General features: G+C 46.6%; 1 protein-coding gene across 5 annotated transcripts in view; it reads right to left on the bottom strand.

Annotated features, from left to right (window-relative positions):
* PDE4B (phosphodiesterase 4B) overlaps positions 1 to 27,327 on the bottom strand; it is a 2,420,935-nt gene that overhangs the window by 19,585 nt on the left and 2,374,023 nt on the right. For 4 of the 5 annotated variants that reach the window (XM_069641971.1, XM_069641970.1, XM_069641972.1 and 1 more), the window contains one exon: positions 2,084 to 2,177. In XM_069641971.1, the coding sequence (XP_069498072.1) occupies positions 2,084 to 2,177 (94 nt within the window). Of the gene's footprint in view, positions 1 to 2,083; positions 2,178 to 4,143; positions 4,507 to 27,327 lie in introns of those variants that run through there. The other variant, XM_069641974.1, reaches the window with a different exon arrangement.

Consider the following 27,327-nt stretch of genomic DNA (forward strand, 5'->3'; position numbering starts at 1 on the left):
GCTACCTGGCGTATCATTGCTTTGAACTTGTATTTGTCCATCAGGGAGCTCAGTGGACTACAACAGCCTCTGCAGATCTCTGTGTGTAACCTGAAGCTCAACGCTTTGAATCCTAGTGGATCGACTAAGCCTCCTCTCACTCTGCCGTGGTTGATAAAATGAGTACCGTTGTCACCTGCAATCAGCATTTACATGCAATTCACACTACAAAGGGTGCTACATATCAATACTGATTTTTAAAATCCTATAATGATGTGTGCTGAGCTGCTGCCCATGGGCTGGGTCTGCAATCTATAAATGTCCTTATAGACATGCAAATGAGTGCTTTTCAAATCAATTATCTTATTTCAGCAATGCCACTGTTGAACTATAGCTTAATGCGGAAATCAATGTTCGTATTAAAGGGTCATTCAAATCTTTCATGGCCATTATCAGCACTGAGATTTACAGAGGTCATGTGTTCCTAGCATGTCAGTGAACATGTATGTGATCTGATATCTCACTTCACGTGGACTATTTTCATATCATCTTTCTGTTATGAATTACATGCAATTCTGTGCCTCCTTTGGACTAATTTGGGACCCGAAGAAGGGGATTCCTCTTCTAGTTTCCCCGCGTTTACTGGTGCTGCAATGGGGACACAAGAATTGAGTGGATCCATCCAAGGCTTAGCACGGCACCGCCAAAAACTGCTGGCACGGATTATTCAAGCCAGAAGCCGAAAGTAATGGCAGGAAGTGACCGATTAAGCCCGTCCACTTGCAAGTTTAATGGAATCTAGGTATGCACAAAAATAAAATGTATAGGTGGGAAACTGAGAAGAACCACAGCGCTTTGAAGATGCCTCTCCGGGCTTGTGGGAGCTATGTTAAAGCGCTATACAAGGTCCCCAAACTTAAGAACCAAAATAATGATGCATTTTTAAATGAAGTCACATTATTTCATTCTATGCAGTGGTGAGCCGCCACATATGGACCATTATGAGGAAGAAGGTATTGTGTTAGACTGTCAGATAGTTGTTTGGTTTCTTGTGGGAAGACCGTGTAGGCTAAACACATCCACTGTACAGTGTACACTGGACATATGTTAACACACTGCATTCCAGGGATGCTTGTCTCATGGGAATCTTCTTTCTTTTGCCTTACGTTTCCTCCAGAAAAGTCCAAATTCCTCCTTTAGATTGATTTATTTTAATGGTGAAATTAAGGGTTTGGCCAATCACATTCCGTCAGCAAAGGGATTATGTCAAGGGAGCTCCTCCCATTCGCATCCGCTACTCTGGCCTCCACTGTTAGAGGCCCCACACCGTCCATCCTCCAGCTCCTCTCCACAGCACCCCTGAGTTGGGTTCTTTTTTTTTTTATTATTTCAAACGGTTGTTTTATTAGTTTGATCAACAAACTTTCACAACTTTCATAAAAATTGAGTTTTTTCTTGTTATAATACAGTAGAAAGACATTTTTTTTTGTTTCATTTCTGCAATTCAACATATCTTTTAAAAATATATTTTCTTATTGATAGGAATAAAAGTACATTTTTATGTATCACCTCTAAAATATCGATGTGGCAATTTGTTTTCTTTGATATACTATTCCAACTGAGTTGGGTTCTCAGAAGCTATAGTTCCCAGCTCTGTGATCCTGGACAAATCCCTTGATTGCTGTAACTCGGTTGCCTTATCTGCTGTCCAGTTGGATAGCTCACAGGTAAAGCGCTTGCCTCAAGAGGCAAGACTGCCCTTTGCAGGTTTCAATGAACCTTCAGAGGTTGAGAAATTGAATAACCTTAATTTGTGTAATAATAGCCATTTAAGTAGGGCGCTTAGAAGCAGGAGGAATATGGCATGAAGTGCTATAGACAAATATTCTATGAAAGGCACTTTCTGCTGGGACCATACAAAGCAGGTGTGAGAGAGGTGTACATTTCCTTTGTAGATCACTGGGAATGAGGTCAACTCTATCTGGGCCACTGCTGCATGCAGCTCATCCACCTTCAATGTTCTTAACCAGGGCAGCTCCAACCAGGGGAAACCCCCCTATGACTGGGATTCCAGCCCGTGGGGCGTGGGGGCAGGAGAGCTTACCTAGGAAGGTATTGGAAATGTATTCAGACACCTGGTTCCCTGAGCGGCTCATCTCCGAGAGGTGTGTCAGCTCCCGGTTCAGCATCCTCTTGAACTGTGGAAAGTTAAAAAGGAGCCATGTCAGTGAAATCATGACACACATGAAACTGCAGAAGTGAGAAACAGTATGCAGACTTGTCAATATATGCATGACACACATAAGACAAAGAAAAAGAGGCACTGAAGTGGGACACAGCATGCACAATTGTCAATGTAAGTATGACACACATGAGACTCTAAATAGTGTCACTGCAGTGAGCCACAATATGCAGATAGTTCAACGTGTGCATTACACACAACAGAGTGTAGAGAAGTGCACTGAAGAGGGACACAGTGTGCAGACATGTCAATGTGTACATGACACCCATGAGAATGTAGAAAGGGGCACTAGGGTGGGACACAGTATGCAGGCATGCCAATGTATGCATGACACACGTGAATCTGCAGAAGGGGACATTGCACTGGGACACAGCACAGTATGCCTACATGTCAATGGGCCCCTAACGCACAGGTCCCGGTTCATGAAATATTTGCACGGTTCAAAGTGAATTTGCACTGCTGAAAAGTGACTCTGCACTGCCGACACAAACCCTGATTCATGAAACTGTGCAAAGTGTATTTGTGCAGTGCAAAGTCCGGGAAAAGTCACGTTGTACTGCAAAAATGACTATACGCTGACTTTGCACGGACTTTGCACTGCAAAAATACACTTTGCACGGCTCCATGAATCAGGGTTTGTGAGGGCAGTGAAAAGTCACTTTTCAGCAGTGCAAATTCATTTTGAACGGGGCAAATATTCCATGAATCTTGCCCTCAGAGTCTAGAAAGTGACGTATCAGTGGGTCAAATTATACAAACATGTCAATGCATGCATGATCCACGTGAACATGTGTAGACGGAGACAATGCCATGGGACACAGGGCACAGTATGCAGCTATGTCAGTATGCTGTAGAAAGTGAAGTTGCAGTGTGTTAAAGTATGCAAACATGGCAATGTGTGCATGTAATAAATGAGAATGTGACTGCAGTTGGACAAGGTATGCAGACATGACAATGCACACATGACATGTGAGACTAAAAAGCAACAATCCGGTTGGATAAAGTATGCACACATGTCAATGTGGTCATAACCCACGAGTGACTGTGGAAGGTGACACTGCAGTAAGTCACAATATAGGAACATGATGAGGTAAGCATGACACACAGGCGAATAATAAAAGGTGACGCTGTAGCGGGACAGCGTGTGCAGTCATGTGAATGTATGCATGGCGCACATGAGTGTATGGAAATCAACTGTACGGCGGAACACACTATCCAGACAAACAGATCATGTCTTGATATCAACACACACTTGTGCGTGGCTTGTATCAGGCTTGCGGCTGATATGAGGTATGATACGGCGGTTACAGTGCTACGCCACAATGCATAAAGCGTGTTTGCACACATCGAGCATCCAACCTAGTTAAGACATGTTGTATCAATCAAAAACTCCACAATGTATGTTTGCTGTCATGCCCAAACTGTATATAAAAACACACAATGCCCTCAACCTGCAAATCAAAAGTTACATACACTGAACATGAAAGGCGAATGCTCAGAGTTAAAATGGGGGCCTGGGGTGGGGGGCGTCAAACGCCAATCGCTAATCTTTATTACAAATATGCTTGCTTCCAGGGTCTGCCTTTCGCCTTAGCGTTCTCATAAAAAAAATTGAAAGACACACAACTATAAGGTCGAGGACACAATGTGGCATTGTGCTGGCCACACACTGGCACGGCGTTGCCACTCTGTTTACCAGCGTCGGAAGGCCAACGCTATTTTGAATATAGGCTCAATTTTAGTCCTGCAGTAACCCAACAATACCCAGGCTGAGCATGAGCCGCTGCGCCACCGCACAGCCATACAATGCACGCTGCAAAATAAATATGACCCACACTTGCATGCATAATACATGCATCCGCACGGCTGTTTACATATACATACACACAGACACGGCTCAGATAAAATGCATGCTAACGCACCTTGATATAACCCCAAGACACAGAGAGCAAATAGTTGGCTTCAGGCATTTTGGAGCCCTCCTCAGCAGCGTGGACAAAGCACTTGCAAATAATTCGCGGATCAGAGGGCGGGACTTTGCCCGCCGGAAGGAGAGGAAATCCCGGGCGTGCAGTCCGAGGGCGGCGGGCAGGTACGATAACGGCAGCCTCCCCGTCTTCCGTGAGCCACCCAATCCCCGCGGCTCAGACAAAGGCGAGCTCGGCGTCCCATGTCTCTCGAGGCGCTGCTGGCATGGCTCCCCCCACGCCCCCCCCCGGACTGCGTGAGCGAGGGGAAGCAGGCGGTAGGCAGCGCCCGTCCGAGTGGAAGCGGCTCCTGCGCGCTGCCTGCCTGCCTGGGAGCGCTCATGAATTATGCATGGCTGCCAGTGCTGCTAAACCGGCGGAAGGGGGACCCCGCTCTACATTAGTTCCGCTCAGATCCCAGAAAGGAGGCTGCTTTTTTTTCAAGGCAGCATTGTCTGAATAGGAATATTAAAATGAAGGCAAGCCCCGTGGAAACGTGCACTGACAGAATGGGGGCAGCCTGCACCCTCGTCTCCTCAGGAACAGCAAAAGCGCTTTAAAGCTCCCACGTCACCGGAAAGCTCAGATTGCATCATTAAACAGAGTGTTTTCAATTTAAACCAGATATTACACTGTACTAGATTATATTATTTTTAAAATTGTAACATTTGTTTTTGGGGGTATTCCTGTCAAGATAATCAGCAACCAAAACGGGAGTTATTTTACATCTCATTATAAGAGCGCGAGTTTAATGGAGTCAGAAACCGAAACACACATTTCTTTGTCAACACGACCGCACAACACAATTAGCGTGCGCGTGGCACTAACGGTATACACCAGTACAATGCACTGCAATGTTTTATACATGAATAAAGGGAATCTTGTTTTTATTCTTTTCGAGTGAGCGTGCGCCTTTGAAATTCCATGAAAAGGAGCCTGTTTCAAGACTCTTCTCGTTGTGGGAGGCGGGGGCAGGTGCTCACTGGTCCTAAGCAGAAGCCATCCCGATCCAGCCAGCCCTGAATAATGCATGCGCAGGTTGCCGGGCATGACATCAGCTTCTACATTCTCGGTGCCGCTCTTGGGAGACGTGCCTGGATGCTGGGAATCCTGCCACTGCAGTGTGTTACATCCCGCTGAACCTATAGCGAGGAGTTCAAGTGCAGCCAATGGGAGGGAGAGAGCCGCGCCATGGCAACAGCGGCACGTGACAGCCGGCTGGCTGCTGGCTCTTCTGTGGGGCTTCCCTTCCAATCATATCACTCATCAGCGACAGCGGCATCCCCCGGCCACGGCACGCGCAGAGAAGCCCCAGCCTTCGCGTAGGGCAGGGACCCTCACCAAGCCACGTTATTTCATTCCAGATTCCGCCTCGATAGACACATTCTTCAGATTTTGACAACTATATTGCACACTCAGAAACATATATAGTAAACTAAGGTTGTGAACATGTAGGCTTTCAGAGTCCCGCAGAAGTCATCAGAATTTGTTATCCTCCATTTTTTTCCACGTTGAAATAGTGCGACGCACTTCTGATCCACAGTACCACGAAATGGGATCACCTCGCCAATGAACCAGCAATTAGAATTCAGCTGCTGTGTCTAGAATGGCCAAATACATTATGCAAATGAGTTGCATGGAAATTCATGATATGCAAATGTTTTGCATACATTTTCATTGCCGGTGTTTACTATTCGGAGTCAAGCCAAGGAGAGAGCTTTAGTCCCACTGTCAGACCTAGTATAAAAAGGCAAACCATTCAGAAATAACTTCCCAGCCTGAACCCCACAGCTCTAGGTGAAGTAATAACTTGACTAAACTAGAGTTGAAATTGTGAAGCCCACACCAAATTATTAAAAAATATCATGGCCCAGAGAGAGCCGTTCTACATAAAAACCACAATCCATTCAAGCTTCCATCAAGGATGGCATTGCTCTTTGACAGGGAATCTCTTAGGAAAGCGATCATCAGGCAAGCACTTAGCAAGCAGGATTTTGGCACAATGTACTCCAGTTATGTGGAAAAATCCATTCACAGGCCCTCAGCAGGTACTCCACTGTTCGCAGGTGACCACAGTATGGCATTCACACGAAACAAATGGCATGCAGATTCCGCCCCTCTCTCACCTCTCCCCTTAGGGCTCAGGTAAGAGCATGGGTCCTCAATGCGAGGCGCACCAGCTGTTTTGGAGCTAAACTCCCATTACCAGCATAGGCGATGGTGAAGGAGTTGTCCATCAAAATATCCGAAAGACCAGAAACTCTGTGCCAACCAATTAGAAGATCACCCTCCGTACCACTGCCAGCACAGGTCACAGGGCGTAGGCTTTTCCTTGGAATTACTCCCCCGCCCCAGCCACACACACACACACACACACACACATGCTCCCACGTGCGCCAGTAGACCACCAGGGATGAATAGTTTTCCAATGGCTGGTGTGAGCAGTTCTTCCAGCCCTTTATTCTTACCATCGCCACATTGGAAGTCTACTTTTACCATTACAAATGTGGGACAACTAGCACCAGAATGTCAACAAAAAAAAAACACAGGACCCGTTTAGTTACCCACAACTGGCAGGGGGCGACTTCGACCCCATTGTCTCAAAGGATAGCTCAGGGGCAACGCACCCACTCCTTGGAAGCAAGACGACACGGAGCAACACAGGTTCGATCCCCAGGTCCACGCTTAGAAACCTCTGGGTATTAAGCGCGTTATAAATATCCAATTACAATTTATTGCAATTTACATTGCTGGAGAGAGTATACAGATCAAAGTGAACGATGGCACAGAATACCACGCCTGGTAGTACAACCTCATAATGGCACCGCATTGATGCGATGAAGCCCCATGTGATCAGGAACACTGTTACCATGCCATGGTCAGAAAATCCACGACTGGACAAAGGTGCCCCTAGACACATTTAACCAGTTCAAAACTCTTACATCAAGGTCTACGAGAACGAGACACGAGAAAGTGTCTGTCCAAAGAAGCAAGAGTAGAATAGGTTGGATGGGCAAAAAAACCACGACATCATCTCCATATATTAACTGTGACTCACTGAATAATTCTTAAGTGTCTTCATTCGCAAGTGTTCCATGCAATAATTATGCAATGACAACTGTTCATCTACGTCAGAGGATGACAGCTGTGCAGTGCTGGCCCGGATACGAAGTCGTCAACTTCAGGAAACTGAGATGGGACAAGATTTGTCTGAGCGGTCCTTACGGCCCAGAATGGCGTCCTCGGCCCATGAGAATGCTCCTAGTTGTGAGGGCGCCGCCCAGATGTCATGTAAGCATTAAGCTGCGATTGTTTAGGAATATGGTGACTAAGCGCACATCCTCACGCAAATGTAAACTGCGCCATGTGCAGCAGCTGCCGAGCTCGTTAGGATCAACCTTTTAAGGTCAGAGTAGATTAACATCAACGGATGTTTGTAAATACTGATTTTTATATGCTTTTATTCTTGCCAGATAAGGCATGCAACCCTTTTGCCAGTTCAGGATTTATACTCAAGCTAAAAATCTAACTGTCCCAGCAAACATCTTCTGCTGGAAGGCTGATAAGCCTCAACAGATGTGTCCCTCCACATGTCAAGCACATTTGCCATTTTTAAAAAACATCTTCTCAAATGTACACATTTTCGGGAACTATGGCTCTTCTGGTGAAGTTGGCAAAAAACACATATTAGTTTTGCCAATACTGGCTCTTTTTAGTACATAAGGATAATTTACCAAAACACATTCATTGTTTGTCTCATTGTAATGATCTCCACAATTAATCAGTTCCTAGGACATTAGCAATGGGCTGACCCTTCTAAGCCAAGGTCTGAGAGTAGTCCATAGATACTGAGTCCATGTTAATCCCCATTCACTGAGCCATCCATCCATATGGCATATGTGTTTGCCAGAGCCAGGACAAAGGAACATTTCATCTACCTGGTGGGTAATTTGCTGACCTTTTAAATTTCTGCTTGGCTGTTCTGTGTTCACCGCCCCGCCGGCACCTGTGTCTAGGGTCAGGAGGAAGGAGCCGCGGGCCATTGGATGCTCCTCCTTCTGCCCTCTACGCTCGGCACCTGTTTTCTTCTGAAGGTGCTATATGTGCTTCTTTGATTCCAGAGGCGTTGCTAGGGGGTGGGGGATAAGGGGGCAATAGCCCCGGGTCTTTTGATTGTAGCCCCGGATAAAAGTTCAGGGGCTACAGTCAAAAGGCTAGCTAGCTAGCCCGAGTCCCGACAGTCCCGACATTAGCGTAGCCCCAGATCTTCTCCTGACCCAGCAAGACCCCTGCTTGATTCATCCCTTATATTCGGGAAGCTCGTTGGCAAGATGTTTGGGTGCCACTCTCCTTCTGCGGTCACCTACGTTCAGATGAAACTACTTTCGAGACTGTTGGGCATTTTGCACATCTGGACTCAGGAACTCTCGAATGCATTGATGCAAATATCTCAGCGGTGGGGGACAGGGAGAACCAAGTTAAACTACTGCGAGTGACTGAGCAGCATGGGCCAAGCCAGTAAACATATTCATATTATTACGCTTAAAGAGCAAAATGTGAGTGGCTGCTTACCAGTAAGGACACTCCACCCGGTGTACATATAGTTAAATGCTTACGAGAAAACCATAGTAGCACGTGCTGGTTTGTTCTGGCTGGCAACCAAATACGGTCAATGTCGACACATGACATGCGGTCTCAGAGCTGTGTATCGCAATGTGTGAAACAGTGGCGTTAGGTGGGGGGTTGGGTTACAATGCAACACTTCTAGTCCCTTGATAGGGAAGTAGTTTGCACCGATCAAGTGTTACAGTAAAAACTGGTAGTTCTGTGTCGGCATAAAATGATATATTGCGCAAAATGAGTTGAATGTCTGAAAAATAGAAGCGGTGGTCCTGGGATCATGAGAAGGTCCGGGCACCCTGTTGGGGGTTCTCCGACTGGAGCTATTTCCTCATGTGTTATGTGTGCAGACCACGGTCAGGTGTACATTGTGGTCTCCCTGAACTATTATGTTCACACTTATCTAACACATGTACAGAAAATATCTATTTAGCATAAGACTGTGCGCACTGTCATATGGCATGCCTGCTGTACATCAGCATTGTATGGAAAGGCCTGCAAACGACATGTCTGGGCAGACTTGCTAGGCCTACACAGGGGTTCTGAGTTGCGAGCAAAATTCTCAGAGAACGACGACTCAGCGTGTGGTTCCAGGCGAAGCATTTGCAGGAAGGGACCTAGACCCATGACTCAGCATGCGGTTCCAGGCAGAGCATTTGCAGGAAGCGACCGATACCCATGACTCAGCATGCGGTTCCAAGTGGAGCATTTGCAGAAAGGGACCTAGACCCATGACTCAGCATGCTGTTCCAGATAGAGCATTTGCAGGAAGGGACCTAGACCCATGACTCAGCAAGCGGTTCTAGGTGGAGCATTTGCAGGAAGGGTCCAAGACCCATGATTCAGCATGCGGTTCCAGGTGGAGCATTTGCAGGAAGGGACCAAGACCCATGACTCAGCATGTGGTTCCAGGTGGAGCATTGTCAGGAAGGGTCCTAGACCCATGACTCAGCATGCAGTTCCAGGTGGAGCATTTGCAGGAAGGGACCTAGACCCATGACTCAGCATGCGGTTCCAGGTGGAGCATTGTCAGGAAGAGTCCTAGACCCATGACTCAGCATGCGGTTCCAAGTGGAGCATTTGCAGGAAGGGACCTAGACCCATGATTCAGCATGCGGTTCCAGGTGGAGCATTGTCAGGAAGAGTCCTAGACCCATGACTCAGCATGCGGTTCCAGGTGGAGCATTTTCAGAAATGTTTTTTGATGTGGTGGAATGTTCAGTTCTTTCTTTTCCATTGAGACATCAAAACTACTGTCCTGGAATGCTTTTCATTTCCTTGAACACAATGATCCGAGCCAAGTTATGGTGACAAACCATGTGTCAAGTGGACACTCCTCTGGACAAGGGGGTGCTGCAGGTCCTAAAGATCAGTGATGGTGGTGTTCAAGCTGCCATATCGGCCAGAAAAGTGCCCCGGCATTTTTCATCACGCCACATGCACTCCTCTAACGAGAGGGTGACCTGGTGTTTCCTCTTCTCCTTTTAATTTTTTGTCAAGATCTCCACAGGGGTCGGGCTCCAATTACCATGCCTTTATCTGGCTGCCCCTCCTCCAAATCACGCCCACATGACCCCCACCACTTTCCCATGGTCCTCTAGACTCAACCCTCACACATACTCCTTCTATTTTTTTAATTGCATTGCTTCCTTCTTGTAATCCTTCCTTCTAAATTTGCTAAACTTTTCCTTTTCCCATCTTTGAAAACAGAATTGTCATGCAAACAGGCATCGAACTGGCCTATAGGGCAGCAGGGTGATGCCCGATGGGCCAGTCTTGTGGGCAAATACGGACACGTGTGATTACGTAGTACCCTGGGCAACTGAGAGTTCTGATGAAAGTAACTAGGGCAATGTGCACAAAAAAAGTCTCTTTTGCTGTAGGTTTTTCCCAGACGGTATTCCCAGGTACTGCTCTAACAGGTTCTAGCGCAAAGTCGAGAATTGTCAATTGTAAAAGTGGGCCACTTTTCTTGGGCACCTACTCCTATTTTCCATTCTAGTCCAACTGTTTACAGATGGCATGGCCTCATTTGTAATTGCCTCATTTCGTCCAAAGGAATTTTACCAGATAGACAGAATTCAATAGAAAATGTGCCGAACAAAATGCACCTTCGGGGCCAGGGCTTCCATTGATAAACACGCCTGCACAACATATGATGTTTCCAGAAGTGGGGCCCCGGGGGGACGTGAAGCGTTTCTCCCTAGGGTGTTTTTGGGCGCTGCACAGGCCAGCGAGCTGGCCTGTGCATAGAGCGCCTCAGGTAGTATAAAGGGGGGCAGGGAAGATTCGGGAGCAAGCGAAATTTGGGACGAGCTATTGTCACATTAAAGCGACCTTTCCACTTTAAAATCGAGTCTGGGTATTTTTGTGTAGTTAGCCCAAAAGGAACATTATTTAAAGGAGATCTTCACTTGATGATGATAATATCAATTGAAGACAGGGGCTTGTTCCATCCGCCTGGATAAAGCCTTAAAAAGCCAATGTTTGTTGCTGATCACATGCTCCCGCAACCGTGTGGAGACTCTGCTCCCTTCTTCATAAACATCTTGCTATTTGTCAGCCTTGCCCGGAGGAGGAATACACATTGTGCTTCCCGCACGGACCACTGAGCACTGCCGCGTGCAAATGCTTCTAATGAATTACTTGCTAAATTAATCTGACAGATCAGGCTGGATATACTCGCGTACCTTACATGAAAATTCACTCTTTAGAAATTTGGAGAAAAGAACCAGGCGATGTTCAGAATTTATGATGCAGCAATCATTGTGATACCGAAAACGGGGCTTTCAATAACACACTGGTATTTTGTCTTAAATTTGCACTACTTAATGTATAAGGAAATCTTTTTTTCCCAACTACCAAGTAATGGCTCCCAGGGAAAATCTCATAATCAATACATTCCTTTTTGAAGACATTCACATCACACTTTCTTACTCTTTTAAGGTATGTCAGGAGAATCAACCTCTTGCAAATCTTTGCTTTCCCTTTTCAATTAATATTGCTGGCCTACAAAAGCAAAGATGTAAAGTGCTGTGAGCTAAACCCTAGAACTGGAAGGCAGTGATGCTTATGACATGGGGTAAGTCTTAGATTTGGAGAAGGTGTTATAGAAATCAATGTTCATTAAATGTAGGAATGGTGCAAGCCACAAATTCACAGGAAGAAACACGTATGGCGAATAGAGAAAAATCCTCCAATCTTCTGACCCTGCAAAATCCAACCAGAACAGGGTTCTCATAAGGTATGGGGATTTGCAACCCTGTTTATTTCTGGACTTAGAAACAGGCACTTTAATTCCACAGCTGTCATCATGGTCTTGCCATGTGCCCATCCCAGGTTCTGCATTGGGTAGAAATTGGCGAACATTCATTTTTGTCTTGAAAGACCCAAAACAATGTACACATTCCTCCTGACCCGGATTTCTGCATTTTTTTTAGTGACATTTGGAGGCTTTTCTATATTTTTGAGCATGTCTTGGCTTTTTATAGACTGCTGACATTTATTTTCTGGATTTTGAGAATGTTGTGGTGGACGTGCAGGCATTTGCGATTGTTAGCTATAAAGTAAAACTATCCACAGGAACATACTTTGGGTTGTATTTTATCCCACCCCAGTGATGGTTTTACAAACTCTTACACATAAAAATAGAAAACATGGGTCTGAAAACCAGAAGCAGATTTTATCAACAAGCAATTGTTTCTTCTTTCACCCCCCAAAAATGTACCCATGGTATTGTCTTTGATTTATGATTCAGCCTTATAGACCAAAGAAGGGGTCATCATGCTCGTGGGGTATTATCCTGCCCTTTGTCTATTGCCTCTGCTGAAGTGGATGGCTATACGTTTGCGATAGGTCCTTATCCTAGGAAATCCTGACCCCGCCTGCGGTCTATCACATGGAGTTGTGTAACTAAAGATTGCTGTTCATGTCAGAAGGTTTGGAATGAGGCCCCCACCAGCAATTTTAGACTGCATTGCAAGTATTCCCATTACTTGAAATGGAGTCGATAATGGAATCCATGTGGTAATATAGCATTAAAGACCGTTGCTGGGGCCACTACCAGCCGTTAATGCCCTCCCCACAAATGATACTGTAACAATGGGGAGGGCATAAATGGCTGGCATAGTCCATGCTGCAGGGCTACATTGCTGTATCAACATTCCCTCCCTCGTGTATATAATGCTTTGTTTAAAATATGAGACATAGGAGAAAAATCAAATGTTCTAATTCAGCATTAGTGTGGCAGGAGGTGGGATTCCCAGGCATTACATGGCTAGGAAGCCTGGCTTATCAGCCCTGTGCGAAGGAGTGGCCATCAAGAATTTCCAGGCATTCTGCCCCATGTGGGTGCTAAGGCTATTGGCACTGGCGCATGGGCGGGCAAGGTCTAGAAAGAGGAAAACAATAGAAGTACTGGTGCACATTGCCAAAGGGATGTGAAGTGGGGCGGGAGGGGTCGATGCGGACACATTGAGTGAGAGAGAGAGAGAGAGAAGAGGTGTGCCCCAGTGTACGTTGATGAAGAGAGCGTGCTGGTGGTGTCTGGGGAAAGCAGCGTGCTGTGAGCCCCACAGGGAACGCGGACTGGGGTGTGCACCTGCCCCCAGCGAGGAAGCAAGGGCTGGGAAAGATCAGCAGAAGCTGGAGCTGAGGAGAAACATTCTTGCCGGCTCATTGATGAGAGGTAAGTGGCAGAGACGGTGGAGCCAAGGATGACGTGCTGGAGTGGGAACACCCCTGGTACTAGAGTGTGGCACGGAGCAGGGGGCGGGGGATGTGCCGCTGAGGTAACCGCTTATCAATGGGGAAAGAGACTGGCCATGCTAAAAACAGCCCCAGTGGGCACGCAGTTAGGAGAGAATGTTCATGGTGCCGCAGCCAGCTATTAGTGCCCTTGTCTTCTTTGTTTCCTTTCCAGGTGGATAGCTCTCTCATAAAGCACTGCTCTCTCACCCGAGGGCAGTCTGCACTTCACAATTTTGAATCCCATAGCACAGCATGGCCTTTCATCCTTCCGGGGTAAATAAATTAAGCACATACAAAATTAAGCAATAATAAAACCTATCACAAAAGCGATAAGAAAAGGGAAGAAGAAACCAGCATGAAGTGCTATATAAAACCACACATTAATATTATTCTTTATTGTATATGTTTCACCTGCTTATAGTTTTGGTGGTGCCAGGAATAGGGTATGGAAGCCAGAGTGTGGGTTGGTGTTCTTTGACCGCTTGCCCGATGTGATCTTAGGAGCCACCTATCCCCACAGCCATGTTAAATGCAATTATTCACATATTTGTTGAGGGCAAACTTAGTTAGAACGTTCATAACAGGTAAGTCCCATCCTAGGATCAAAAAGGATGCTGAGAGTTTCGGTCTTTCACACCACTAGTGTCAGGACCCCCAACACCACCAAGGTGTCCGAAGGGGTTTTTGTAGAGTTCAAACGCCTTTGGGTTCTAAGATCAAGTTTGCAGTCTTTCATACAAGTGGAGCGGATGTTGAGATGACGATTTATGCAACACGTGGACCTGCTGTTTTCATAAAATTAAGAACTTCTTCCAGTCATAAAGTATGGCCACCAGTGCGGATCAAATGCGTGTCTGCCTGCTGGAAACCAGAAAGTAACGGAGGGCCGGCTTTGCATTGCTGTACATTCTGTGAAGTGCCTCAAAAGGAGCCCTGTCTAAGCCATGTGGGCCTACCTCGGTGTTAGGAAGGCTCAGGCTGTGGCTTCCGCTTCTGTGGCGCGGGCACTAGATTGAAGGCCTGCCAGATTCTGAGGTCAACTCGACCTTAGGTGCTCTCCGCTTAAAGAGAAGCCGTAGCTTGTGCGTCCAGATTGTGCTGAAAAACACATTCACACTACTTGCCTAAAATATGAAAACAAGAACGCACTTGCCCGCATGTCTTGCAAGGCGAAAAGCAAACAACGCCACCCGAACAGCGCAATGCGGATGGAAATTAAGTTAAAAGTGCCACTTTCCCCGAACTTGCAGGGAGTGTCACAGAAAACCTGCTGGGTCCATACACGTCAAGCAGATGATTACAGTCTACTCAAGGTGTTGCGAGAGGAGGGAAAGTCCCACTCCGAAGGATGCAAGGTGGGGAGGAAGAATTTGTCAATTTCTTGTTGTGTCCGCCCTATTCTACTCCCTCAGACACACAATGATGTGCAATGACCCCCCCGTCCACCCCACACGCTAATTTGTGGGTCGTCGCGCAAAAACACATCAACACTGCTGCCTCATTCCAGCATCATCAAATAACCACGTGCAGCTGGCGCACGTGCGACCCTGCACAACGCACGGGAACACCCACTGTACTGTAAGAAGAACAAACACAGAATTGCCAAATGTTTCATTTGCACCGCCCCAGACAAAGCAACGCAAGCAGTGTTGCACAATGTGTTCTTGCTGTTAATCCGTGTGGTCGGAATAGGCATCCACTCCTGTGGCCTTGATGCGTTGCAACCGAATGCTTTGTGGTATTGCTTCGCTCTGTCTGTGGGAGGACAGGTGCGCAAGCAATCACGTGTGAGGGCACCCACACACCTACAGACAAACACACACACGCGCACACCCTTTCCTTTAAAACTGAAACGTTGGCAATGTCCAAGCCGGCTCAGCAAGCACGGGATAGTGTGGAGAATCGTGCCGGGGAACTATATCTTACTGATCACAAGCAGGAAAAAGCATTTGTGAATTGTATGTGCACAACACTGTGGTGGGATGGAAACCTACCATTCATTGCAGGTTAGCCATGTGGGCATTATCTCTTTGTCTGCATCTATCCTGCAGCTGTATGTATTATCTCCTCGCCTGTCTTGCACACGCGCAACCACGTAACCCATCTACTTTTGTATTGCCAGCTTCTGTAAGAACAGTGCCTAGACGCCTTTGGGTTTGGCACGTTATACAAATTGCAAAAATAACTAAATAACTACCATACATGATTTCTTAGTGGGGTCCGTTTGCAGGAATCTGCCCCAGGACCGCAGAAAAAGCAGGAGCGCTCAGGATCCTCCTCATGCTGCCCATAAGATTATTTACTGCCCAACACCCTCACAGCGTGTTTAAAATTACTTTTGGCCATATGGACGCCATGTCCTCTTCTCTTTCATCAGAGGATACATTGTGTAGATATTTCTGCCCCAGCTAGAGCGTATCACTGCCAGCACTCACCATATCTTCTCAGTACTTTCCTTTACCATGAGCCAAGCACGGCATTCCGGGATAGGCTTCCACCACTGTTGACGGTGTCACTGTGTATGGAATCTCTCTCCAATGGCACCTTATCCCCACTGCACAAATCATCCACTTGCTCTATGCATTCTTAATTTGGTCAATGGTGCTCCTTTGCCATCGTCCAAAGGGTACAAAAATGAATTACGAGCTATACGCATGATGTCAAACGGGAAATGTAAGATTTAAACCCATATGAGAGCCGGCATGTGCTGCTGTGAATTCTCTCTAGAATGGTCTATGGTGAATGTAATACTGCGCATAAATGAAGTTCTGCATGCATTGCCACAAAGAGTACCCACGTTCATGAAATAATGGGCAAGGCCTCCATTTTGTGTTCATTGACACCGTACACATATCCGTCCTTCCACCATGGTCGATGCTCATGGTTTGGCCATGAAATTTACAATGGAATGCCTCTAAGTTGCCTACACTTGATCTACTGTGATCCTCACGCACTCACCTGTAAAATGAATGAGTGCATTAGTGATCACATTCATCCCGAAAGTCATTCCAGTGGAAACTAAGAGCTGTCCACAACGCAACAGCTCTCAGGAGAAGAGTATTCACTTGCATGTCCAAAAAAATGCGACGTCTGTTTTCCGGCTACCAAAAGTAACAGGAAGTTGTATTAGAAGCATGTGTTCCCACCTGGCAGAGGGGGCTAGTAATGGGAATATTCGAAGAAGCGGCCCAACAGGAAATTACCTTCTCCCCGCTCAGCCCCCCTGGGATAAAATTGATGAGAACAGTAAAGAATCAGACTTTACAGCGGGAGGAGGAAACTGAACGCAGCTGACTTGATCTCCAAGGATTATCCTTTCCGGTTCTGCCCCTCGATATGTCTAAGCAGGAACGGCTCCTGGATGAATTCAAACCCTGTGGAAACCAAAGATCGCAAAGAAGAGCGGATTTCATGGGCCCAAGAAATGCAGAAACCTTGAACTGCAGTCAAGCAACAGGAGGTCCACCGGGGTATGTTGTGAAATTAAATGTTAAGTGAACAATGTCCATGGTTTGATGCAAGCAAAATACCGCCTTCATAGTGGAATTCCCCCTTTCAGCAAAAACTGTCAATTCCTGACTTGTCTCCAAAACAAAGGAACCTTGTGCCAGTGACTAAAAGAGATTCTAAAGTCCGAATTAAAATTTTTGATTCCGTTCAGGTTAGGCGCTACACACTAATTCCATAAATAAAGGATTTATCCCTCATCGACATCAAATGGACCATATATACGTCTGATGCCCTTCCAAACATCTAGAGATCCAGGCACAGGCAGGAGAAGGAGGTGTGCAAAGGAACGACGGACGGCAATGCATTGGATAGGATGGGAGCATGGAATGTATGGAACATTTTTGGATGCCAGTCTTCAGTGATGTGCCTTTCTAGCAATAAACGTAGATACTACTAACACAATGCACAGTGATATCACCATTGCGCCTAATCGTGTAATCAAGGTATCAGCAGACCGGGGGTTTGAAACATTTGGTGCTCCAGATGTTTTGGACTACAACTCCGATCAGCTGCAGCCTGCATAGTGAAATTCGAGGGATCATGCGAGTCCTACTCCAAAGCATCTGGAGATCCCTGCACTAGACAGTAGATTTCATGATAGCACCAACTCAACTACTCTTGTTGCACAGGGACAGATTAACTCAACACCTCTGCGCAGAATCCAGAAACAGGAGCAGAACGTGTGCATTTGTTACAATGGCCTTAGAATGCTCTTATGGATCAACAAAATATGTGCTGTAAGCCATTTCCTTCCTCTACAATGAAACTTCTCCATGTGTTTGAACACTGTAGGGACAGAAAGAAGAAGAAGTCCTATATGTTCATCACTGCACTGAACCACTGGGCATTGCTACTTTCAAGGAGGAATGATGTATTCACACATACCGCATTGAGGTGAGATGAGGTTCTCTTGAAAAGGATCCCTTCCTTGAACATGCTTTGCTTAAGAAGACAATGGGCCTCATTACGAGGTATGCCGGTAGCCATGCCGCTATTGGCGGCATGGCTGCCGGCAAAACCGCATCCGTGTCCTCGGAATGAGGACTTACCGGACCATTCCGAGTTCGGATGGCCCGGTAATTCCTCACTCGAGGACACAGCCCAGGTTCATCCCCGTTCCCATTTCAGCCCCCATAGGGCTGAATGGGAATGGGAGAGGGAGTAAACAACGGGCCATTACGAGATGGCCCGTTGTTTGCTCCCTCTTCTCCTCGCGGGACCCGGTATGCACGCCTGGTTTTTCCAGGCGTGCTTAACATGTCCCGCGAGGGGACCTCGTAATGTGGCGGAACGGGTTGAGTGGCGCCGCAGCCTTTTACGGCGCCATTTAACCCGTTCCGCCAGGGTAGTAATGAGGCCCAATGTATTGCCCGTTTCAGGCTACAGAAAACAAACATGTTACAGATGTTGTCAATTCTAAAAACGAAATCTTCCATGACAGCGCTTCACGCGTGAAGAGCCTTTCTAGGAGGTGGCTGTTACACATATACACAGCAAGCCAAGGAAAAACTACACACAAACTGAAAAATAAGAGGCAAATCCTCATTTAACAGTAAATCAAGCACACACCATGGGAGCCTGAAATTGGGGCAGTCTTTAGGAGCTGCTTCATCCAATGTGCGCTGCTTGGCCTCCAAGTTGGCATTCCATCCTAAGTGCAGGGTGGATAGCTCAACCCCACTGTTTCAACATATGTATCAGGGCAAAATACCTGCTCCTATGTACAAGTATTTGTTTCATACTGAGTGGGCTGTCTCCTACTTAGAGATTATCTATGTGCCCAAATTGCTATTACTTAAACGTATTGATTCCTTACCACGGGGAATTCTTTTGGCTTTCTGCATAATCTGGTTCACTCTACCTGACAGGTTCACTCTACCTGACAGGCATGATAAACACTATCACCACTGACTTGGTTAATTTTAGTCTTATACATTTTTTGGCGCAAACATATCTCGGGAGCAACTGAGCGCTGTACAGGTCATAGAGCAAAACATTGCTAGCGAGAATTTAGCAGGTCATCAATTAAACAATAGCAATAAGTATCACAATACAATATAAGGATGGGAGAGTAGACAAGATAGCCGGAATCTAGGTTACACCAAGGTGTTGATGGTAGAGGCAGGTCTCCAGTTCGTATCTATCTATCTATCTATCTATCTATCTATCTATCTATCTATCTATCTATCTATCTATCTATCTATCTATCTATCTATCTGTCCATCTATCTTGTTGTTGCTTATAATGAACTTATGACCAGAAAAGGTATAAAGCACTAGGCTGTGGAGACACGGCATGGAAGTATAGGTTGTTATTAAAACAGGTAAGTTTGAGTTTGCATCAAAAGTCTAGCAGCGGTTCAGTCGCCCCAAAGTCTTTAGGAAGAGTATTCGAAAGTATGAATGTCTGGACGTGGAAAGAACGGCCCATTGTCCATAATCTATTTAATATGATATTGACTAAGGACAAAGTGTGGGATGATCCCAAGGTACAATTAGGACAATGGAACTGAAACTTATGTTGCAGATATGTAGCTCCCATTCCGTGAAGAGCCTTAAACACGAGGACCAGTGCTTTAAACTTGATTCTTGCTTGAATGGGTGTACAATGCAGCTGAAGGAGAATGGCTAACATGGGCACTCTATGTGGGGCCTAGACTTTCCTAAACTGAAGGTTCCATATACATGAATATATTACTCGTTGTGCTGTCCTGAAGAAGGATGCCTAACTTATTGGCTTGTCGAATCTCCACTTAGGGTGGTTTTTCAGTCCAAAATACTGTATCACAGACACTTTACTTTAATGATTGAAGGATTTCGGAATTAATTAGTTAGGCTGATAGCCACTCCATGAAAACCTGTCCACTCTTGACGAGTTAAACGAGTCATTCCTATCTATCTAGCAATCAATGTGGTCTTTCATTTGTCTTTTAACAAACAAGGAGTTGAAAAATCAAAACGCATCCGTCACCCCATGAGGAATGCTTCAATGTTTCCCGTTTGGCCTCCAACAATGAACCATCATAGCCAGGGGTGGCAACCGATTCTAGATCGGACTATTGTGGCTTTCATCACAGCAGCCAATCCTACAAGTTGCTTTCCCGACTTCAGACTGACCAAAATGCTGAAATCAAAGTAATTTGGAGCATGAAATAAGTGATAATTTCTCCATCATACAGCGTTTCCCTTCACCGGCTGCCTTTTACAATGAGGGTTTTCGTCGCAGCGTGCGGTTTGGGATTATATTGCCTCTACAGGAATCCAAACCTCCAGGTTTAAAGTAACAGGAACGGAACGAAAGGCATTCTCCTGCACACAAGTTGCAACAGTTGGGAATGGTGTCCATATACTCTTTGGGTTGACTCTCAAGTTCCCCATCTAGAAAACAGCTTAACTCCTGGTTGTGCCAAGCTCTCCAATGTGTAGCAGGTTGCCGTCGCGCCGGGAAACCGCGTGGGGCGCGGTGGTCTACACTGTGAATTAGACTCTGTGTTGTACTCTCGAAATTGGATATTTATGCTGCATCAGGATTGATTTCTCTTGTGTTTCAAAGACTTTTGCTCTGGATTACTGAAAAAAGCAGACCACGTTTAAATGTGAAGTCCTTATAATCGCAGGAATAAAATGAAGGAATGGCAAATCACAGCATTATTGTGCCGCAGAGGCAGGTAGGATTCATGCTTTCCAGGCCATTGTATTTCATGCTGGTTCATATGAATATGCGCTTGTTTTGGTTATTGTGGTCGGCCAATGATGTCTGAATGACTACAAGACGACCCTGGGAAACACATAGCCATCCAAGAGAGCTATAAACGAGCGCCGCAGACGATCCGCACACTGGTCCATGCTCTACATCACAATCTTTCATACTACAAAACTGTGGATAAGCAAAATACACATTAACTTGCACATAGGCTTTGCCAGACTGTTTTTTTGCACTTACCTTTTGCAGGGAGATGCAAACCGAGAAAAGGCGTGGGTGGACGGTGGAGGCAGGGGGAGTCGGAAAGAGTTTACTTTGCCCAATACAACGAAGAACCAGAGCAAAGTCCATCACTTGGGAGTCTAGTGCCCTCATTACAGTTTTGCCAGTATTTCGCTGGGAGAAACTGCCTTACCGTCTCCGCGGCCCGATATCCCGGTATTACCAGGATATTACAGGCAGCAGAGATGACGGTAAGTTCCCATTGGATGGAGTCCGGTCTGACAGGACTCCATGGGATGGGATTGCCTGAATCACTGGTACAGTATTACCGGTGCCACTGATTCAGGGATTAATTTGCCAGTAAGGGCCTGATCTACCGGCAGGTCCGGCATACTGGGAGATCTGTGGCCTCAACTGGCAAACTTGAGTTTTGCCAGTCCGGAAAAAATGCGGGTGCCGGAATTAATGGCATTTTTTCTGGACCGGCAAAGTTATAATGAGGGCCTAGAAGTCACTATGGGCGGACATTAGGCAGTGCATTAAGTCACCAGAGAATAAAAATCACAACAGCAGGCATGTATATGCCAGGATGGGACACATCTCCCCTTGGTTTAGATACTCTTTTATTTGTCTCTTGCAGATAAGCTTTGTTGGAAGCAAAGGAACAAAATATGTGCACAAGCTCTAAACATATCCACTGCAGTGAAAATTGAGTCTGCTATAAAGTTGATAAAACATCTCAATGTCTCCACCCACCATGGTATACTTCAAGGAGAATGTGAATATCCTACTCTTCAAAGGACATCTTGCCAGTCACTGATCGCAGCACTCTACTCTAATCCCCCATGTGGGGTTCCTGCCTCCCCTACTCCACAATCCATCCCAGCTCCTCTGCTACCCACACACCCTCAACTGTAACGCCCTAGGTGTGTGCCCTATATACAGGGCTTCGTTGCTGACAAGCTACGCTCACGCTTTATAAATCCCAAACATACCTACATACATGCATACATACATGCAACGATGGGGGATATAACATACTGAAAATCCTACAGCTGCTTGTAAATTGGAAGGTCCTAAAAAGATCCAGGAAAACCCAATAAATAATCCCTGGGAGCAGTCTTATTTGATAGGAGGCTATGATTAACTTGAATAAAGTGTGAAAGAATTGCTTTCTGCTCTCTGATCATGATTGGTGCACATGTCGAAGGCTCAGTGGCGATATTGAAAACGGCAATATGTTAACTGCGGCGGCCTGTAACGAACAACATACCGTCATTCCGTATTTTCAATGAATCACTGCTGGTGGCTACAAATTAAGTAAAGAGGGGAACACAAAAGTAGTTGCTGCCGGTGTGTCTACAACCTCTCGGGGACGGTGCCTGAACGCCTTTGCGCTTCCGCCATCAGTTTCAGAGCTGCATATGAGAGCAACATGGGGATTCCCGCCAGAGTAATCAGGAACTGTTGTGCTCAGGGCCATGATTCATAACTCGCTGGATTTGTCTCTAAAGACAAAAGAAGCAGAAGTTTCTTTGTCCTGCCAGCTGCCAAGCGGATCAACACGCCTGCCGTTGGGAGACGCACTGATTTGGGCATGCCTGTCCAACAAAGGAAGTGGCAGCAAAGTAAGGCGAAGACTAAACAGCTTGGCACCGTCCAAAGGAAAGAGCACGCAGTCGTGGGCACGATTCTGGCCTGGCAGATGTACACTGATGAGCAGGCTGTGCAGAAATGCACATAGCCTCTTGGCACTTGGCCCACTAGGCTATTGTAGATACAACAGAGTTTCATTCTTGATTTACTCGGGTGGGCTCACACGTCTGTAAATTGCACCCACACAAACTCCCTATGGAAAGATGTATGCCCCTGTCCAAAAGCGTTTTTTCATGAAGATAGACAACTCGGATTCAGCTGTTACTAAAGTATGGGTGAAAAGCGGGGCAGGAACTTGCCGGGGAAAAACAGCCTCACAGGAAATGCGGGCGCAGTTGCCAAAAAAGTATACACTGGTCAGGAGCTTTTCAGCCGGTCTTGTCTTCGAAAAAATGTTGCTGAAGGTCAGAATACCACTTCAATGGGAACCTCTGCCACGAGTGAAAGAGAAGGAATCAGAGGAGGGAAGAATAGTGAGAGAGGAGGAGAGGAAGGGTGAAAGGGAGGGGGAGAGAAAGAAAGAAAGAAAGGAAGAAAGAAAGAAAGAAAGAAAGAAAGAAAGAAAGAAAGAAAGAAAGAAAGAAAGAAAGAAAGAAAGAAAGAAAGAAAGAAAGAAAATACATTTTCCCCTGACCCTCCCCCACCCCCCCTCACTTGCTCTCGCAACCGACAGCAGGGCCACACGCGGGTTATTTCACTTATTATTTTATTTTTATTTAACGTAACTTTTACCGTTCTGCAATACATGAATGTCAAAGCTTACATTTCATTGTTTTTCTTAGAAAACTTGGGAGAGGCTACTCTTAAGGTACAGCGCATGCCAACATTCCCTACATAACGTTGTTAAAATCTTTCCAAAACCACAGTTCTGGGGGAGGTCTAGCAACGTCTGCTCCCCTGCAAGGACTCCCGTCGTCGCCCACCTACCCCTCCTCCCGCTGCTTGTTTTTGCAACCCTGTACTTTTGCCTAAGTTCGTCAGGAAGGAGACAGGAAATTCGAGTCACACTTCCAGCTGCTGCGCCGGCCCTACTATCACTCGCACTGACGTAGTTTGGCAGCCGCGGCAGGGCCGGGAGCCGCGCGGAGCCCGAGGTCACGGGGAGAGGTCGCCCTTTATCGTGTTATTGCCTCGGGATCCTGCTGCGCCTATGCGCCGTCTTCCTTTCCTCGCTGTCTCTCTTTCCATGCCTCTCTCAGAGCCTGGAGCCCGCACATCCTGTTTGCAAAACATCTGTTTTTTTCTGAACAGGGAAATCATTTTAAAGTTAACTGTACAGGTCTTCCTGGGTGTGTTTGCAAAGTCAATGTCATCGAAGAAGAGTTGTTAAAAAAAAGTTCTTAAAAAAACACACTTCACAAATTTTCATCAAGAACATGGGTTAGGCGTGTGCTTGATGCCTTCTTAAATAAGGGGACGCCATAAGCAGGCTAGTTTTTCCTGCTAAACATCCATGGAATGCTCCCTTCACTCCCATGATTGCCCTCGTCACCCCCCCAACCTCACCACCGCACCCCACTGGTTTTTGTGCATATCTTCTAGAGTGGCGTGCTAGTCATCGGAGTACTGACCTCACTGGGAACCACATGCTGGCCCATCACGGTTTTGCAGTCTGACTCCAGCTGGCATGCCCTAGGCATGACTTTGGCACCCATGGGCCGCCTTAGTGGCGGCAGCGCCCGGAAAGTGCATTTCACTTCAATAGGGTGCCTACCGCACCTTTTCCCACCACCAGGCTCGGACTGTCCTGTAGGGCAACAGGTCAATGCCCGAACCAAAAATGTGCTACTGTGGGCCCGTTTTTTGGCCAATGGGGGCCAGTTTGATGAGTTACTTCACTATGCGGCTAGTAGTTTTGAATTGCACAAAATGCATTACATTTTAACAGAAAACTCCTCAATTAGTAGTATTGAAACAGTCTGTCACAAAAGGAATGAATTGACATTTGCAACTGTGGGCCAGTTTTTTGTGTCAAAGTGGGCCACTTTTTTGGCCAATGGGGTCCAGTTTGATGAGTTACTTCACTATGCAACTTATTTATTGGTGCCTGAGACAATGTTAGGCTCGAGTCCGACCCTGCCCACCACGCCAGCTCGGGGGAAACCTTGAAAGACTCCCCCGAGCTGGCTTGGCAGGAGGGCTAATTGCTCACTGTGCGGCCGCCCGGGCAGCCCTGCCCTAAGTCAGGCCATGTTGATACCTGTTGGCCAATCCGAAAGTGCTTCTGCGCCAATAATGCAGCCAACAGATGCTCAACAAACGGAACTGCTCACTTACTTTCTGGACTGCAGTAGGACTCACCCTGAGAGAACAAGGAGAAATATTTGCATTGTTTGACTTTTGCATCCAACAGACACCAGAGAACCCACATTTGGAATGGCCACATTGTGTGCGTCTAAGTATCTGTGTTACTATAGCCCAGGGGTCTACAACCTTTGGAGCTCCAGATGTTTCAGACTAGAATTCCCATGATATCTGGCTATTGACTATGCTGGTTAGGGAGTATGGGAGTTGCAGTCCAAAACATCTGGAGAGCCAAAGGTTGCATACCCCTGAAACATGAGACAAAGGCATCAGATGCACCCTCTCTCTGATTGAAAAAGCAAAACGCTGAGGTGAGTCAAGGGCCCTTCTTGCTTGATGGCAATGGGGAAATTGGGGAAATACCCTCTTCTTTCGCTATGAAATATCAACCTCCATTTGAGGTATTTGGGACATAGAAAACCTACCTTCTATCAATGCAGAGACTGCAGGTGCTCGCATATAGATCCATCTGACCTCTCCAATTCCCCCTCCCTTATTTGGCAAAACTTATTGAAGAAAAGAGTGATGTGCTGATTGCAAAAATGTGTCTAGGAAAATTACATTCCAGATCCTTTGCGGATGGGATTCAGACCTTGGCGTGGCACTTAGGCCCTCCGTCCTCACCTCCGTCCTGGATGACTCGAGAGGGCGGGCTGGCCAAAATGGTACAGGTGCGCTTTGATCTTTCTTCTGCCTTTGATACTGAATCATAAGAGCCCTCCCTCTCATCCCAGAGCGCTAGAAAGTGAATGATCGATCCTAGGATGGACGGATGGCTTCACTCCTTCCTGTCAGACCGACGACGATGGACAGTTTCACTCTCACCTTTTAACTTCAAAGTCTGGCCCCTTGAATGTGGGTTTCCACTGGGCTCCGCACTTCCATCTCTTCTAATGCACATTTATATTAGTCCTCTTCGCAGGCCGAATACAGCATTTGGTGTCAATGTCTACAACTAAGCAGATGCTACACAAATGATTTGGAAACCTGTCACCGACCAGCCCAGTGACTCCACACCTTTCACAGACATCCTGCTGTCAAGTGACAGATGGGTTATGTCCAGTGCTGCGGAATGAGGGCACCCCATGGTGCTCAAGTGCACAGACCCTTAAGGTTGGATAGCTTCCCAGGGGTACAGAGGGACTAAGGGGGGAAAAAGGCGGCCAAAAGGCACACCCCCCCCCTTTCCTCTCCTGCTGCAGGACTCACAGGAGGAGCCTGACAGAAAGGGGAGCCAGCAAAAGGTGCTAATGGGTGGCTGGTGGCAAAACCCCTAGTGTCTCTTCTTCTCTTCTTCAAAGGGTGAGAGAACCCTGAGACAATGGGAGAGGCAGGAAGCCATGCACAGAGGTGCAATGTGGCTGTCAGTGCAGGCCCACCATTTGGGCTGCCAGTAGCCATATGCATGGCATGGCCCCAGGGCACAATTTCTGCTGAAGCAGCCCTGCAGAAAAAACACTCTGGTCTGAGTGCATCAGGATTCTGCACTGGCTTGCCCAGATCCCACCCACCCCTGGAAAAGGTATGTTTGGCCAACTGCAGGACAAAGGACGGTGTCTGAAAGTCGTGCAACAGAGGAACAGAGAGGGCGGCATGGGCCTGGAAGTTCCTGGCCCAAGTGCTCAAAAGTACAGAGTTAAGAAGACACTGCACACCTGTTTGTTGGGGAATACACATAATACTCAGTTATGTTTTTATTATTATATATAATAAAAATCCATGGCCTTTTTATTGCCAACACAAAACAAGTTTCTGAGTGAATTTTTATATAATTACTGTACAGAGCTATGTCCCATTGGGCTAGCTTAATGATACTGGGCCTCATTCCGAGATTGGAGGTAGTCATGGCACTATTTTGCCCATAACTGCCTCCAATAACGGTACCGGCACTGGTCTCGTTCAATGGAGACTTCCCATTGTAGTCCGACCTTTGCGGGACCGGTAAGTCCCCATTGAAAAAACCATTCCCCATTCCCATTTGAGCCCCCATAGGGTTCAATGGGAATGGGGAAGTAGCTAATAACAGTACCGCAATTTGCGGTACCGTTATTAGCTCTGAAGTCCCTTAACGGGTCCCGTCCTTAACACCAGGTCAGACCTGGCATTAAGGAAGGGACCCTCTAAGGGACCTCGTAGTAGGGCGGTAAGGGATTACCGCACCGGTCTCCTTACCGGTGCCCGGTATCCGTTACCGCCCTACTCGGAATGAGGCCCACTGTCTTAAAATAAACCAAACTAAATCCGAGATCATGGACATGGGTAAACATACCAGACCAGGGCCTTTCACTTGGTGGCTGGGAGTACAACCTCATCCAGGACCCATAGTAAAGAACAAGAAAGTACTACTGGATGCCAGGGTCCCCCACGTCTGTACTC

This window comes from Ambystoma mexicanum, chromosome 1q (assembly GCF_040938575.1).
Source record: "Ambystoma mexicanum isolate Mex_15411 chromosome 1q, UKY_AmexF1_1, whole genome shotgun sequence".
Lineage (NCBI taxonomy): Eukaryota > Metazoa > Chordata > Amphibia > Caudata > Ambystomatidae > Ambystoma > Ambystoma mexicanum.